The sequence below is a fragment of the Harmonia axyridis genome, chromosome 1 (assembly GCF_914767665.1).
Source record: "Harmonia axyridis chromosome 1, icHarAxyr1.1, whole genome shotgun sequence".
NCBI classification, from domain to species: Eukaryota; Metazoa; Arthropoda; class Insecta; order Coleoptera; family Coccinellidae; genus Harmonia; species Harmonia axyridis.
In genome coordinates, this window is record NC_059501.1 from 33,604,373 (window position 1) to 33,620,995 (window position 16,623).

A 16,623-nucleotide genomic window follows, 5' to 3' on the forward strand; every position below is an offset into this window, starting at 1 on the left:
CCTTCCATTTGGTGAATTCAGAGATCAGAACCACGACTCAAAACCAACGACTATTCTCGGGCATTTTGAGTTGTAACAAAAAGGTTACAAGGTTAAAAGGTTAGTGAAAAGAGGATCAATAAATTGCTGTCATCTGATTCAAATTGTAAAAAATGTTTTTTTGTTTAAGACTGCTATAAATTATCGCCTCTATATTTATTATCATTTACATGTATTCAAAACGAAAGATTTACATGGTATAGGTACTCACAAACCATGTAGATTTATACTTAACGGTTTGAATCATTTATCATAATAATTCTGCACGCTTAAAAACGAATGAATTCGAAAAACTAATACTGGAAACACGAGAAATAAATACTGTCAATGAAGGGTATTTTAAAATAATTCAATTTGACTCAAGCGTTTGTTATTCCAACTTGTGTATTCATCTGATGAAGAGCTTTGTACCAAAAGATATCCTGGAAGAAGCTAAGGAGAAGCAATATGCTAATATTTTGAACTGGCACAAAGATAATAATGTGAACTGCTCTAAGGAGGAAGTACTTTAGGCGTTGTTTATAGATCTTAATAAAGTACTCAATCCAGATTTTGGTCAAGTTATTCAATAATTAAATGTTTATTGCACTCAATTGCTAGACCTAACTCCGCCCCGCGTTATTCGGGTAATGGCAATCTCGAGCGGGAAAATACAAATTTCTGCTCTAAATATTAAAATAACTAATTCGCACAGTTTTGATTAAAAAATTTCTTACACTGTTTTCAAATAGTCTTTTTGATCTACAAAAATATCAGTTCTACAGACGAAGGTTCAAAATGAATATGGTGGAGAGTGGGCATTTTCAGTAAACTTGAATAATTCTTCTGCAGAAAATGTAGTAATCGAAGAGCAGTTTTCTGGCGCTACATTTTCTACTGCAAACTATTATTTCTCTATTGAAGTAATAATTCAAAAATATAGAACTTTTCGAAACTACTCTTCTTATTGACCAGAACCAACATAGTATATAAATTATAGACTACTATTTCATGAAATTAGGAGGTTCTTATAGCTGTAGTAAAATGAGCTTCTTTAAAAGATTGGTAATCATGAATTTATGTGGGGAATTGCGAAACCAACTCTTATTGGTGATATTGCATCCATATGTTGATAATAAAAACATCCAATTAGACTTCCTAATTCGTGGGGAATAGTTTTAAGTTTCGATGCGAAATGTTCCAAGAACTAACATTTATGCCATCGTTAAAGAAACGCTCCAAAATTAGTACCTATGGCTGGCTCTCAGAAGTAGACTTATGGTCCATAAACAGGAAGTTGCCGGCTCCGTGTTGAAAGTGAAAGATTGCACATGCTTCAGCTGACGCGCAATTATCTGGAACTATTTCCTCACATGGGGTGTTGTTAACAGTGAAAGATGGCGAGATGAACCATTTCTAAAGTACCATTTGTAACAATTGCTTCCTTGCTGAAGTTTAGTAATTTCTCCTCCTCCTTTTCACTCTGATTGAAATGTTATTAATGAAACAACGAATCGAGAAGAGCACTGACATGTCTTGAGGAGCTTTTGAGCGTTAGTTCATCCATGCATGTCAGTTGCACCTTTGAAAACCCCAGAACGGTATATACAGGGTGGCCATTTGAAAACGAAACAGACGAGATTACAGACGAAATAAAGTTTTTCGATAGAAATGCTCGGACAGGTCGATTTCTGTTTCGAGGAGGACAACTTAAGATGTAGGTTACGGACGCATAGCGCTTCAACCCTTGCAGCTACAACCCCCACCCCCAATTTTTGAATAGGGAAGATGGGGTGAGTGATACCTCAATTTAAAGGTATTTTTATACTGATTTCAGCACAGTAATTGTTTTTTCATTTTATGCATTAGTTCTCGAAATATTCATGCGTTAGTTAGTTAGGAAAGAAGCCACAGTCATGGTTGTTTTGAAGCTCAAAATGTCGATTTTTCACAAAACACTACAAGTGCCATGAAAACACTACTTCATTTTCAAATACTTAGTTAAGAATATTTCGAGAACTAATGCATAAAATGAAAAAACAATTACTGTGCTGAAATCAGTATAAAAATACCTTTCAAATGAGGTATCACTCACCCCATCTTCCCTATTCAAAATTTGGGGGTGAGGGTTGTAGTAGCAAGGGTTGCAGCGCTATGCGTCCGTAACCTACATCTTAAGTTGTCCCCCTCGAAACAGAAATCGACCTGTCCGAGCATTTCTATCGAAAAACTTTATTTCGTCTGTAATCTCGTCTGTTTCGTTTTCAAATGGCCACCCTGTATGTATATGAGATGTGATTTGGACTGACTTCTTGTCGATTAGTTTATATAATGAAAAGTTCTGATGACTCGGTTCTCTTGAAGTTTGGTATGAATATTCACGTAGTTATTTTGCATATACAAACTTAATTCCAACCTAGTCAGATATATTGTTACCGACTTATTGCTATTTTTTGTTTGATGTTTTGTTTGCTTTGCAATGCAAAGTTTCAACTGGGTAGAGTTTATTATCGTAAGTTATATATTATTAGATATTATCGTATGTTATATCAAGAGGGCATTTAATTTTTCCGAAAAAAATTGAAAAAGCACGGTTATATTAGGTTATGTATATAGTTGGTAAGTACCTAAAAAATTGCAAGGTGTTTAGTTTGATCCACTATTTATTAGAAATCCGATAGAAGTTGACGTTCTGACGAATTTAGTTCGAAGTTGGGTTCTCATAAAAGTTATATTCAATAAGCTAATTCTATCTTTCGAAATTCTTTGTAACCTAAGCAGGTGCGTCATCTATCCCAGGTGTTTGGGACAGATGACGCATGATATTTCGGGACAGATGACCCATAATAGTTTTTTATTTTCAAACCCAAAATATTTATTACATTATTTTCAAAAAGAAATCCCACTATGAGCATTCGAATGGCCAAAGATGTATCCATGTCCCGAGCTGAAGGTATGAACAAAGAAGGGCGCATAAATATTTTGAGCTTTTGTCTGCACAAAACTTGACTGATTGCAGATAAAAAAAAAAAGATTGGTGAGGGAAAAAGTGAGATGGAAAACGATTTCATAGACGACGAAACTTTTGACGAAAATGAATGCTTTCGATGCTTGGAGCGCTACGAAAATACCAAAACTACAGTGGAAAGGATTCAGTATGTGGAGTGACGCAGGTGGCTTCATGACACGTGCAAATCCTTCAAAAACTACTGTATACCCTGTGGGAATGAAACAATTGCCGAAAAATAAGCATGTTATGTTAAGCCCCTTGAGCAATCTCTCCCAAACCCAATGCGTCGTCTCACCCATGGAATGCGGGAGAGATTGCCAAAATCAGAATTTTGTATTTTATTTTATTTTTGGAAAATGTTTGAGTTTTTTTTCATGTTGATGTTATTATATAAAAGAATAATAACCAAAGAATTATTTATGATTCTAGGACCACGATCAGTTCAAAACAGTAGATTTCCGGCAAATTTTACAAAAGGTGCTCTTTGTTTTCCTATAACCATTGTATCTCCATTAAATCTAGCTATGGAGTTACAATACATAAATATCTGGGTAGAAGTTAGATATAACGAGAAGCATCTTCACCACATCCACCTTGTAGTAAAATGGAAAATAAATATTTACTGGTGCTTTCATAATTGAACCAAGTAAGCGACGTTTAGTTCCATTGAAGGGCCTAAAAGAGTTTTTCATGGAAGCATGAATTTTATTTATAGAGGACCAGTGGGAAAACGATCAAAGGTTAGCTCGTGTGCGAATAAACCACCTGATCTTGTATATAAACAGGTCGAAGAGAAAAGAAGCGGAGAGGGGCATATATTATGGATCGACTTCGGGGGAATCACCTTCGACGGAACTCGCTGAATATTTCTGATCGAAATTACCAAAGGAAAATTGTTTCAGTCATTCAAAATTATGTGAATCATGTAAATCAGGATATCGCAATACAAGATTTTTACGGCATCAAGACACATTATTTCATGACGGTAATTCAGAAACAATACAAATAAGGGATTTATGGCTTGGCTTGATTTTCAATTCAAGCTAATTGATATACTTAATATACAAGGTTTCAACAACAGAAGTGTTTCATAGACTTTTTCCTTCAAATTCAATTTCAAGCTACTTGGCTTTAGCTTGATTTGATTTCAAGTCAAGCTGAAGGTAAGTAGTAGTTTTTCGATCTCATGTCAAGTCAAGTATTTATTTATCAAGTACTTGAATCATATCAAGCTACTTGATTTTTAGCTGTTTTATTGTGTAATGTCACATTTATGAAAAAATGATGAAATGGGAAGGAACCTTGCTAAAAACACTTTCATTAATTAAACTTATTGGATAAAAATACCGAAAATATCAACTTTCTTAAATAGAAACATAAATTAAATCACTATAAATCATAACAAAATATTGAAAAAAAAGTTTCTTAATATTGAAAAACCTCCAGGGACCGTATTCTCGACAAGTGATCTTTCAAAACGTATACGTACTTTCAGTGCTCTGAACACTGAATGTGCGTATACGTTTTGAAAGATCACTTGTCGAGAATACGGTCCCAGGCTTTGTTTGATTTCATAATTTTCCGTCCAGGATCTTAGACACATGAGGCATCTTATAGATTTGTGGCCTAACCTATTTCGGGTTTTTGTAACTGTAAAGGCACCTCTGGAAAATTGTCTTTCAATGGGAGCTGAAGGTGATGGCGTTGATAAAAGATACTTAGCCATTTTGGCAAGGTTTGGAAAGATATTTGTGAAACTACCAAAATCAACCAATAGATTTCATAGAAATGTGAGAAAACTACTAATAAAGTCACACTGACGAATGCTTCAGTCTCTCGGCGCTCGAGGAATCCTTTTATTTAGTCTTAGCGGCAAGCGCGCACGAGATTTCAAAAATATATGCCGTGCGACCCGTGCATATCAAGCTCAAGTAATATCAAGTAGCTTGATATCAAGTCAAGCAATAAATATCTAAAATCAAGTCAAGTATGTTATTTTTTAGCAGCTTGAGTTTCAAGTCAAGTATTTGGTTAAAATGTCAAGCTACTAGGCTGTATGAATCCCTGATTACAATGTTGGCAGTAGTTTTTGCAACATCGTAAATGTTTTTTTCTTCAACGCCCTTTCATTTGAATAAGGGTGGCGTCACGAAAATGTTTCATAAAGCAAACCCCAATTATTTTTCGGTTTTTTACCAATCTGGAGACGAGGTCTCTTTTTTAGAAACACCCTGGAGAGAATTCTGCTCTTTAATACAAATGTGAATATCTCAAGTGGAAACTCTCAGTGTTCTTTGGATTAGATTTTACGTGAAAATGGTCAGATCAGATCCACAGACACAAAATTTCTCGATAGTGTGTACTTAGTTTGGATTTTGAATATTTATATTTCTTCAGAAAATTCCGAATAAATTAGCTACACTTAGCATAAACTTTCCAAAAACTTCAAACGACTGTAATTAGTTCATGCATTAGTGAATAATTTTTCATCAAGTCTGAAGTTCGCCAAATAAACTTAGAAATTTTACGTTTCACTTTGAAGGTTTCTTGAGAAAACACTCACTAACTTCAATTCTTTCAGTCGTCTGAAATAAATTTTTATCTGATTCCGCTGCCGTATATTTCTTGGCATTCGGAGTATTCTGTTCGCACAGAACACTCAATGAGATCGTGAAATAGAAAAAGTAGGTCAATTTATTTTCTCGCTGACATATTTCTGGAGACTAGATGAAAACTTCAGCTTTGATTTGAAATCCCCACTGATAGACGCTACTCGACGATAATTAATTACCTTCGTGTCGAAAACAATTGATATAACAATAGGGGGAGCGATTCGTTTGTTCTCAGAAGCGAATACAAAAAGTGGTTCTCGAAGTGTGAATAAATCATCAGACAATACCTACATTCGACGAATAGAACAGAGAAATAGAAAAAATGGCATAAAACCAGACATAGCGGCGAAACGGAAGTTTAATTGATTCTTCAGTTACTCTTTATTTTATAACGAATGAAGAAAAGCCAGTTATTCCGAGCTCGGTCTGTGTGACTCCAAAGAAAAAGAGGAATCAATAGGAATTGCTGACATTGGTTTGGAACTGATTTTATCGTTAGTACAATACAGCGAGTATTTCACATTAAAACGGTCAATCGGTCCTTACCTCAGAGTAATAAACACAGATAAAAGAGGTATACTTTCTTTTCAGTGAGCGAATTTTGGCTCAACATGAACTGTCAAATTTGACATAAGAGGCGCGGAAATGAAAACATATATGTGATGATATTTCACTCAATTTGCGGGTTTCTCCAAAAAAAAAGACTTCGTATTTCCCAATTAGTTTTGTAAGTTAATACAAACTTGTGTTCTTTCTAATGTGAACCAAAAAATTTTCTATAACGGATAAAATAACTTTTCTTCCCATTTCAAAAATATAAAACAATTTTCTTATCGAACTATTGCAATCGTCAAAAGTTTCAGTTTCACACGGCAAATTAAGCAACTGCATATACAGGGTGTTTCCTAAACATGCGGCAAAAATTCAGGGGGTTGTTCCTTGGACTATTCTAAGAATATTTTGTCCTTTGATGATTTTTGAAAAACCTATTTGTTTCGAAGATATAGGGGAAACAAAATTTCAGATAATAACATTTTATTATGAAAAATTACATGAAAATTCAACACAACCTACAAAAACTGTTGAAAATGACCACCTCTAGCCAGCATACAAGCATCCAATCTTCTCCTCATTGACTGCCGAACCCTTTCAAAAACACCAGGATCATTTCTTATTAAGTTACACCCAGTGACCCAGCAATGATCCGATTTCGCAAGTCTTCCACATTTTCTACTGGAGTGGTATAAACTAATGATTTTTGATGGCCCCATAGGAAAAAAACTGGCCGTTTTTAGTAATTGGAATGTTGTTAAACAAATTTAAAAATAAATTTTACCTACTTAGTAAACACAGTGCGGTACGCATTTTTATTTAAACTATTATTAATTTTAAAAATATGAAAAATGTTGTTCCCCCTGTATCTTCGAAACAAAGAGGTTTTTCAAAAATCATCCAAGGACAAAACATGCTTAAAATATTCCAAGGAACAACCCCCTGAATTTTGCCGCATGTTTAGGAAACACCCTGTATATCCGTGAAGTCCAGATAATTTAAATATTCGGTGTCCACCAAGATCTCCAGATCTAGGTAATTTTTCCAACTCACCAACATTTCCAAATTGATGAATGTTGTTCTTCAAATGTGACGAAAAAAATAATTCAACGGTGTTAAATCTGGAAACCTTGGTGGCCAGCGAATATTTAAATTATCTGAAGTTCACAGATTAACATAAATAGGTACTTGGTTGATTTGGCGTGTGAATCTGAAATTTTGGACAAATTTTAAAGTTTGATGAGAAACTTAGAATGTGCCATCCATTTTTTTCTTGCTCAAAGGGATTCTAAGATCCCCTCTGTATATAAATATAATCATTTCAAGCTTTGTGCAAAATTTTGCGTGAAAAGCTCAATCAGAACCTAAAATAAATATCGAAAAATATTATCCAATATATTCGTGACCACGGAACCAAAAGAGTGATTTTTGAGTGCAAATTTTCTTCTACTACTTCGACCGCAAATTAGAAATGAATATTCAATATTCTCACGATTATAGATCCGATCGGGTTGAGATTTTGCTTGAATGGGTAGAAAAAATGAGGAAAGCGACGTGAGGTCAGGAACTCAAAATCCTTGACTTCAACACTTCAGTGCCTTCATTTTTCAGGCATTCAACCAGAAGTTTCTTCCACAACTGCCCCACCATCAGAGATATCTCGACAACGGATTGATAAGAGCTGATGATGTAGTAGCAATATTATAATAATCATCAATTATGACAAAAGTCATTATCACATTATTCTTTTTCTGATATCCCTTTTTTTTTCAGAACGACAACATAGTTGACACTAACCTTTTGTCAGAAGAGATGACAGCAGTAAATACGGTAAGTTGGCTATTCACAGTTCTTATTTTTACAATTCGACAGCTAATGAATAACACGGCTGATATTTGGAAATGAATGATGAAACGAAAAAGAAAAAGAAGTACAATTTCCAATAGTGCAATAATATCATACGATATTAATTATTTATCTGGTTAATGTATCAGCAAAATGCCATCACATGACTGTCAGACAGAAGATCTCCACGCTATTGCGTAGGAATCATAATCGATAGTAACCCAAAGAGAATGCATGTCATTGAGGGAGAATAGCGATATACCGGTTTCCCCATTATTTAGGGATCATCAGTACCGTGTAACTCTACCCAAGATGACAAAAAACGAAATAGCAGGCACCTTATTGAACGCTGGCAAACGCTACTCAGCATGAATTACTGCGGTGCGCCACCCAGCGGACAAAAACCTAACTACTTCCTCCACGGGTACCTCGAAAAAGCAGATTCCCACGTCAACAAGAAAAATCCTCATTCGAGGACATTCCTCGTGAAATATAATGAATAAAACGGCTGATATTTGGAAATGAATGATGAAAAGAAAAAGAAAAAGAAGTACAAGGTGCCTGCTATTTCGTTTGTTTGTCATCTTGGGTAGAGTTATGCAGTACTGATGATCCCTAATATGGGTGAAACCGGTGTATCGCTATTCTCCCTCGATGACATGCATTCTCGTTGGGTTACTTTCGATTATGATTCCTACGTAATAGCGTGGAAATCTTCTGTCTGACAATGGTTATGTTGATGGCATTTTGCTGATACATCAACCAGATAGATAATTTATATCATATGATATTATTACACTATTAGAAATTGTACTTCTTTTTATCATTCGACAGCTATTTAAAATATAGAAACGGGATTCATTGTAGGAGTGGATGTTTACACATTTATTAATGTGAAATTCTAAGATTTCTTCTAAGATTCTTTCGGATAATCGAGAGTAGGTACTAGATCTATGAAATTCCAAATTAAAAAAAAAACAATTCAATACACTCAACATTAATACTTTGGTAGTCAATGCATAGGGTTAAAGAGCAGCTCAGTATCGGTGTAGTTAGATAAAGCGTTTCACACATATTACAGATATTAACCAAGATTTACAACAGGAATTCGGCGATTTCCACAGGATATTCCTCTTTAAATAAGCGACAGCAAGAATATTTATTGATTTTACGTGATAATTCCGGTTGTTTGATTTATCTAGAAATAACAAGTTTCAGATGAGTTAATGCAATCAAACATCAGTTTGTCATTTCAACAGAAATATTATACTTTGACAAAAACCAGAATATGCATGACTATTTACAGGATCGTTACATTTGATTTAGCAGGAATTTCCTGTTCAATGAAAATAGTTGTTTCTCAAGTTTCGAATTTCAGTATCTACGAGAATTTCCAGTAATGAACATCAAACTAAAACAAGAATTTTGTAACTCATAACGGAACTGTAATATCGATTTAACAGGAATTTTCCGTTGAATTGCAAAACTTTCGTATATTACAGTACTAGTTAGTTGTTTGTGAAGCTTATAACCTGAGCTTTTACAGAAATTTCCTGTAGTTACCTAGTATTTAATTGGGATTTCTTGCAGTTTCTATTGAATATTATAGTAGTTTTGGCAGTAATTTCCATGTGTAGTTGGCATTTGTTTCCATGAAATTTCACTGGAAGTTTCCAGTTAGTTCTACCGTTACGTGAAGCATTGTTGTTATTCAGGGTACTTCCTATCCGTAATTATGGGCTATTTTGTAATTTTTATAATACATTCTGTCTAAAAAGTGACTTCGCGAATAGAGGTGTCTGGAATCAGGGAAGAATTTTAAATGAATATATATATATATATATATTTTTTTTTTTTTTTGATCAATCGTTGGCGTTTGATGTGGTGGGCATCGATCGGGCACTGGATAAATTGTGGGCCTCCGGCTTTAGAGGCAACTTTCATGAATGGCTTGCTTCTTTTCTTAAGGGGAGAAGAATGATCATTGAATATGAAAAAGCTAAATCCGAGATTTATAGCGTAGACTATGGAGTTCCGCAAGGGTCAATTCTTGGGCCTTTAATTTTCATCCTTTTTATTAATGACGTGGTTGCCCATATTGCTGACTCTGAGTGCACGGTTTTGTATGCGGATGACTCGTCGATTGCTGTTAGCGCTTCAACTCAGGAGGAACTAGAACTTAAATTGAATAATATTGCAAACAGTTTCGTGTTATGGTGCAGATGTAATTCGTTGATAGTAAACATCAACAAGACAGTTTTCATGCAATTTTGTACACAAAATAAATCGTTCAAGGCAATTAACCTCGACATAGACGGCAATGTTGTCAAGATGAGTACCGACACGAAGTTTCTGGGGATATATATCAACGGTAATCTGAGTTGGGAAGATAATATTGATCACATTTCTGCAAAATTGAATGGGAGTTTCTATGCAGTGATGCAATTGAAACAGATACTGGATAGTAAACAGCTGCTTTCGGTGTATTATGCCTTGTTTTATACACATTTATCTTATAATATTACTTTGTGGGGTAACTCCACCTTTGCATCTCGCATTTTCATTGCTCAGAAACGAGTAATGCGTCTTATTTTCAATGTGGGATCGCGCGATTCATGCAGGCCGTATTTTATAAGGTACCGAGTTCTAACGCTACCCTGTATTTATATATATAGGTGTATAATGTTCTTTAAAAAAAACATAAATGAAGTGCCAAAAATATCTGATTCTCATTCATACCAAACGAGACATGGTCCATTATTTAGGACACCAAAACATAAAACAAAACTTTATGAAAATTGTCCTAGTTTTGCTGGAATAAGACTCTTCAACTCTCTGCCTGTATCTATAAAAAATGAGTGCGGTCATAGAAGTTTCAAAAACAAATTAAAAAATCTTTTATGTGAGAAGGCATATTATACAGTGAGGGAATATTTGACTGATAATTTCTGTTGTTAGTATAGCTTGATAAATTGATGTTGACGTTCTATTCATTATAATATTAAGTTTATTATTTTTATATGTGATATATTATATTTGTATATAATGTATTTTTGACTTGTCTTATATCATGTAAATGATCGATTGGACTAATAAATTTTATTATTATTATTATTATTATATAGAAACTTTAATTCCGATTTCAGACACCTCTATTCGCGAAGTGACTCTTCTATCAACTAACACGAATAAACCCAGAGTCGCGGATTGAATTGTGGGATTCATAGGCATTCTGTTGAAAACAACGTTCTGAGCTGTTAGAACATTACTGTACTGTACGTACGTACTGCGTACGTAGATAAAACGAGAATATATTAAATGGATTAAAATACTGTTAGCTGAACAAGATATATTCCGGTAGAATAAACTGAATTTCTGTGAGAAATACCAAACATTATTCCTGATGAATTCAATGTGCCCATACTAATGTTAGCTGAACAAATATTGTTGGGTTCCTTACAAAATTTACACGTATATTTTATTAGTTATTCCTGTGACATTTACGGGTTTATTCCGGTTGCACCTATGGTTCCAACCTACGAAAGTTTTATAGTCGTGGCTTGTAAATATAGTAGAATATTATTCTATATACTCAGGAAATATTCCTGACAAATTGAAAATAAAAAGTTAAAGTTGTCGTTATTTAAATATAGTACTTCACGCGAGTGAATTATAGTTGGATTATAGGAGTGATCATTGTATAATATCGAAAATATAGATATATATTATTACGCTCAAAATTAGAAACTTAATTGCCCATATTACTTACAAAAAACTTAGAGAACATTCTTCTGACGGAACTGAATAAATTTCGTTGTTTCATCAGACAGCTTCTCCGTGAAACACTCTCAAATAGGTAGAGAAGCCCTTGAAACTTAGAATATTGAACGTCGAAATTAAAATGCAAATGAAGAATATAAAACTAAACTTCACTTCCACAAACTTCAAAATTTAGACATCAAATTTAATGCTCCCATAAAAGCCCAAATTAACTTTATAAAGCGGGTGGAAATGGTCCTTGCCATAACTGGGTTAATATTTTAAACGACAATGATAATAAATTCTTCTCCACTATACGTAAAGTAGTTGATTGCATCAATTCATAATTCAATTCTAAGAACATAAACCAAGGGCTTAGTATGGTAATGTTGAAACGTTCATCATTATAGTTGCAAAAAATACAGCAATGCAGGTTGTAAAATATGAAATGTTGGGATAAGCCGGTATAATATTGGAGTGTATCTGAAAGCATTATTGTAGCAAGTTTGGTGTATTGGTTTATTGATTTTTCGAAAATATTTGGGGTAACAATTGAACTGTTGAAAATGTTCACCATATTTGACTTTTGAGTGAATTTTTCATTTGCACGACATATTTCAACTCATTCATAACATTCGTAACAAACTCTCGTCATTTCGAGAGAGTTGTATTTCAAATTGAGAAATCAATAAAATGGTATAAAAATGTATTCCATATATGATTGACTCGATATTTGTTTGATGGAAATCCATTAAAACTAACATCAACTCATATTATTCCAATTCCTACATATACAAATATTATTGAATATGCATGGGTGAAAATAAAAATGATCCTATTATATTGTACCTACAGTTCTTGTTTATGTTGAGAGGAATATTGGTTTTTCCAATTGGATTTCTTGATAATCAACATTAAATAAATGATAAAAATGAAACATTCCATCAATATGGCAACAAATTAACTAGAATTGAACATATACCAAAAAACCCCACTGGGTTTGAACATTCGTTATCTGTAATCCATGTATTTTATTCATAGTACCTGATTTTCTCTGTGCATATCAAGTGTGTTTTGCAATTCATAAAATCGATAAAACCAACGAACGAAAAATTTGTTTGAAATTTGTACGGCGAAGCAATGAAAATGTTACAAAAGGCTTATATAATGAATCGACTCCATTAAAAACAAGTGCATGTGAGTATTACAGTTCATTCAAATAGGGACGAGCTATGATAAAAAATTTGCTTCGCATATTACCTTTAATCAACATCTTCGACTGAACATGAACGAAGTTTGCTGACCGTTCCTAAGCATAGAAAATAGCTTTTTAAGAAATCTTACACCTATAGAATCTCTCATGTCATCAATCAAGGCAGATTTTTTGATTTCGCTCCTTCGTAAGCTTATTTCAAAAAGAAATACAAAGAGAGGCCTATGTTCCTTTCCTGATGTTTACTTCCTCTTGTCTGTTCGTTTCCGGTGTTAACTTGAATCCAATATGTGTACAGGCCACGTTCTTCATTCTGTCGATTTGTTTTCGTAAATTTTGCAATTTCAGTATTGTCTGTTTCTTCTTCTTTATAGCTTGTATTTTTGTTACTGTTGCTGTAACTATGTAAATCATAGCCCAACAGCACCTGAGTTTAACCTGGGAAGCTGAATGTAATGGCCATTTAATCCCATTTTTTCAGTATTATATTATATTGTCAGTCATAATGTACATATTGGGATTAATAAACCTTATCTCCGACTTTTGCCTATACGCGTAGGATTTCTCCTCGCCGTCGGCTTCTCACTCCTCGCTAAGAGGAACATTCACTCAATCCCAGATATTTAAAATATCAGAAGGGTAGAGCTCGGTCGTGCCCGGTCCTTGTGGTCTCCCTGGTTCTCGTCGAACTTCTAGTCCTCTTACACGCGATCCTTGGACCTGTTCTTCGCTTCCTAGGAATTTTCTCATCGTCCTTGCAGTACCTAAGAGAACAGCTTTTTGCATTATATTACATATATACTCACTAAGTCCTAGTTGCTTGATATTCCTCTTGAGATTTTTGGGTACTATTCCTGTTGATGAGATGATAATGGGAATAGTTCTCGTTGATATCATTCCCCACTGGCGCTTTATCTGAAATTCGAGGTCCCTATATTTTGAAATTTTTTCGACCTCTTTTTGACGCATGTTGTTGTTATTAGGTATTGCTACGTCGATGAGTATTGCTGCCTTTTGATGTTTATCAACTAGCAATATATCTGGCCTGTTGTGAGGGACTGTTTTATCAGTCAAAACTGTACCTTATTATTATTATAACAAAATAAAACTTTATAGTCAGGGCCACCGCTAAATAATTTGGCGCCCCAGCAAAAAAGGTCGCCGCCCTGATTTGCCTAATTTATCTGATATCTATTTCTTTGAAGAATCTTCTGTTATCCCTCTCATTCAATTTCATATGTTATATGAAATCGTATTTTTTTATTCAAAATCACTTTGTATTATGTTGTCAAAGAACGTTTTCTTAATTTCAAAAAACGTCCTGCGAATTTTTTGAAAGTGCGACGATTCATAATGAAATAAGACACAGTTCTCAAAGGCGCATTTTACCGCTTATTTTTATTTTCATAACTAGTGCTGAGAGCGCCTATTCGATTTCAATGAAATTGGCGCTTGTCAATTTCTTTATTTTACTGAGAAGAGTGGGAAGAGTGGTATTTTCACCGAGGAAACGTTTTTGTGTCACAAAGAACGTATTGTTTTATTAACTAACAGCTCCTCTACAATTTCTACAATGTCCGGTATGCCGGTCCTAGCGGCGGCCTGTACTAAATAAAATTAGGCAGAGATAAATTGATGTGTCTCACTCATCAATTTTTATCATTTCAAATGACTATTCAGCTATGATTTGCTTTGCCGTTCGAATCTAGAACTAGCAAATTCTGATCCACATTTATGGAACGCATTAAAACTGATGAGACTAGAGAATTGCAAAATCAGTGGGATCTGTTGTCACTGTAATGTTAGTATTTTTGTTCGATATTTTGCTTGAATTTGAACTTTTTATGCCAAATATACACGCAAATTTTATCCCGATACCTATTTGGTATTCGTTTCTGAATATTCTTCTTGAATTTTATATAGTTCTGTTCATGCAATCAACATACAATCCTGTTAGAAGGTTGGATTGTTATTTTACATCTAAATGTAAGTTTTCATCTCGATAAAATCAGCACTTTTGTAGAATTAACAGAAAAACAAAATTTCGTACGGCCATATTGAAGAAATCACTAATCGAAGTATGCCCATTGAGGAACTCAGCCACGGCAAAACAGATACGAATCGGCACTAACAACTGCAAGTGTATTGATCCGGCCGGACCGACGAATATACTTTAATTTGAACATGAATTCTTCATGAACGAGTCTAACCTTATCGTTTGAAACCAAATTGGAAAATTACAGACATTCTGATAAAATGAAAAATTGTCAAAACAGCGCTCATCAGAACCATAAATCCTTTACTCGGCTCACATTTTTCGATAAACTTTCTGATCTAATAATAGCTAAGAAAGTTTATCAAAGAATGTGTGCTGAGGACAAATATAAATTTGGCCTTCATGACAAAAATTTTGCAATTTTTCATCCATGATTACCACTACAAACAAATCAATAAGATAAATAAATAAAATTTATTGCTTCACTCAATACTAGTAAAACAGGAGATCTACTCGAAGATCTATAGGTATATTTGATAGCTTGAAAGATCTCGTTGTTACAACAGTAGTAAGAAATTTATTTAGAACCCAAATGATGATTAGCTTGAACTATTGATTTTCTTCATTTTGTTGATATGATAAGAAAAATATAGAAAGAAATATTAGACGAAAACACGAAAATATATGTAGGCTTGGTTAATCGATCGTCTAGAGGTATGATTCGATTACCTGGCCTTTCGTCTTTTTCTCCGTGACTTTGTTGGATTTTTAATAATTAAACTCTTTTGAATTATTTACATCTATTTACAAAGCCACAATTATACAGTACAAACTCAGAATTGAGAAGATCTTAATTACGTCTTAATTACAAGTTTCTCACTACGGTACTGAATTTCGTCTTTAACTCTTTTAATTACTCGAATCGTCTTGGATTATCACGTCTTCGTCAACTTCAAGTTTTCGGTCGTCTCGTCTTTAACTTGTTCGCGACTCGTCTTAATCTAGTCCGCGAACCGTCTTTACGTCGTACGTCTTAAGTTGACCGACCGAACTTGTTCTGTCTCCCGTCTTAGACTTCAACTTTACCAGTCTTCTGCTTAATTTTGAACTGTGCCCTCTGCCGATTGGAACTACCCTCTCTCGCATATCGACCTCCCTTCTCTCGGTTTGACCACACCCTTAGGGGAAGGTACCATCCCCTAGTCCGATAAGAGCTTTGCCGTACCGCCCACAAAGATCTTCGCGGATTCCTGGAAATCGAATATTCTCGAAGGAATAGAACTTGATACACAGATGTAACACATCTGGTACAACCGTCTTGTTCTCGAACTTTCCCAACCCCAGTAAATCTCTTAAGGTTTACAACCGACATGACACATCTTCGACACTCCGAAGAATTACACTTCCCTTTTACATTATATGTACAATAACAATTCGTTCCCTGTGAATCAATTGAACCTGTCATGCCCTCGACACTAAAAAAGGAACTAATAGGTCTCCAAGCATCCGGTTGACCATCGCAATTATTTACAGGGAACAATCATTTAATCCTACGTATATAAGTTGATTTCAAAAAGAAGGTTGAAGAAATTCCGTTTCCCAATTAATTTTGAAACCC

The 16,623-nt window shown here is 34.4% G+C and overlaps 1 protein-coding gene across 4 annotated transcripts in view; it reads left to right on the forward strand.

The window, feature by feature from the left end:
- The window catches only part of LOC123685058, a 456,594-nt gene that overhangs the window by 99,873 nt on the left and 340,098 nt on the right, over positions 1-16,623 (forward strand). For all 4 annotated transcript variants that reach the window (XM_045624640.1, XM_045624656.1, XM_045624650.1 and 1 more), the window contains exon 2: positions 7,966-8,022. In XM_045624640.1, the coding sequence (XP_045480596.1) occupies positions 8,005-8,022 (18 nt within the window). In that variant the 5' untranslated portion in view covers positions 7,966-8,004. The remainder of the gene's footprint in view (positions 1-7,965; positions 8,023-16,623) is intronic.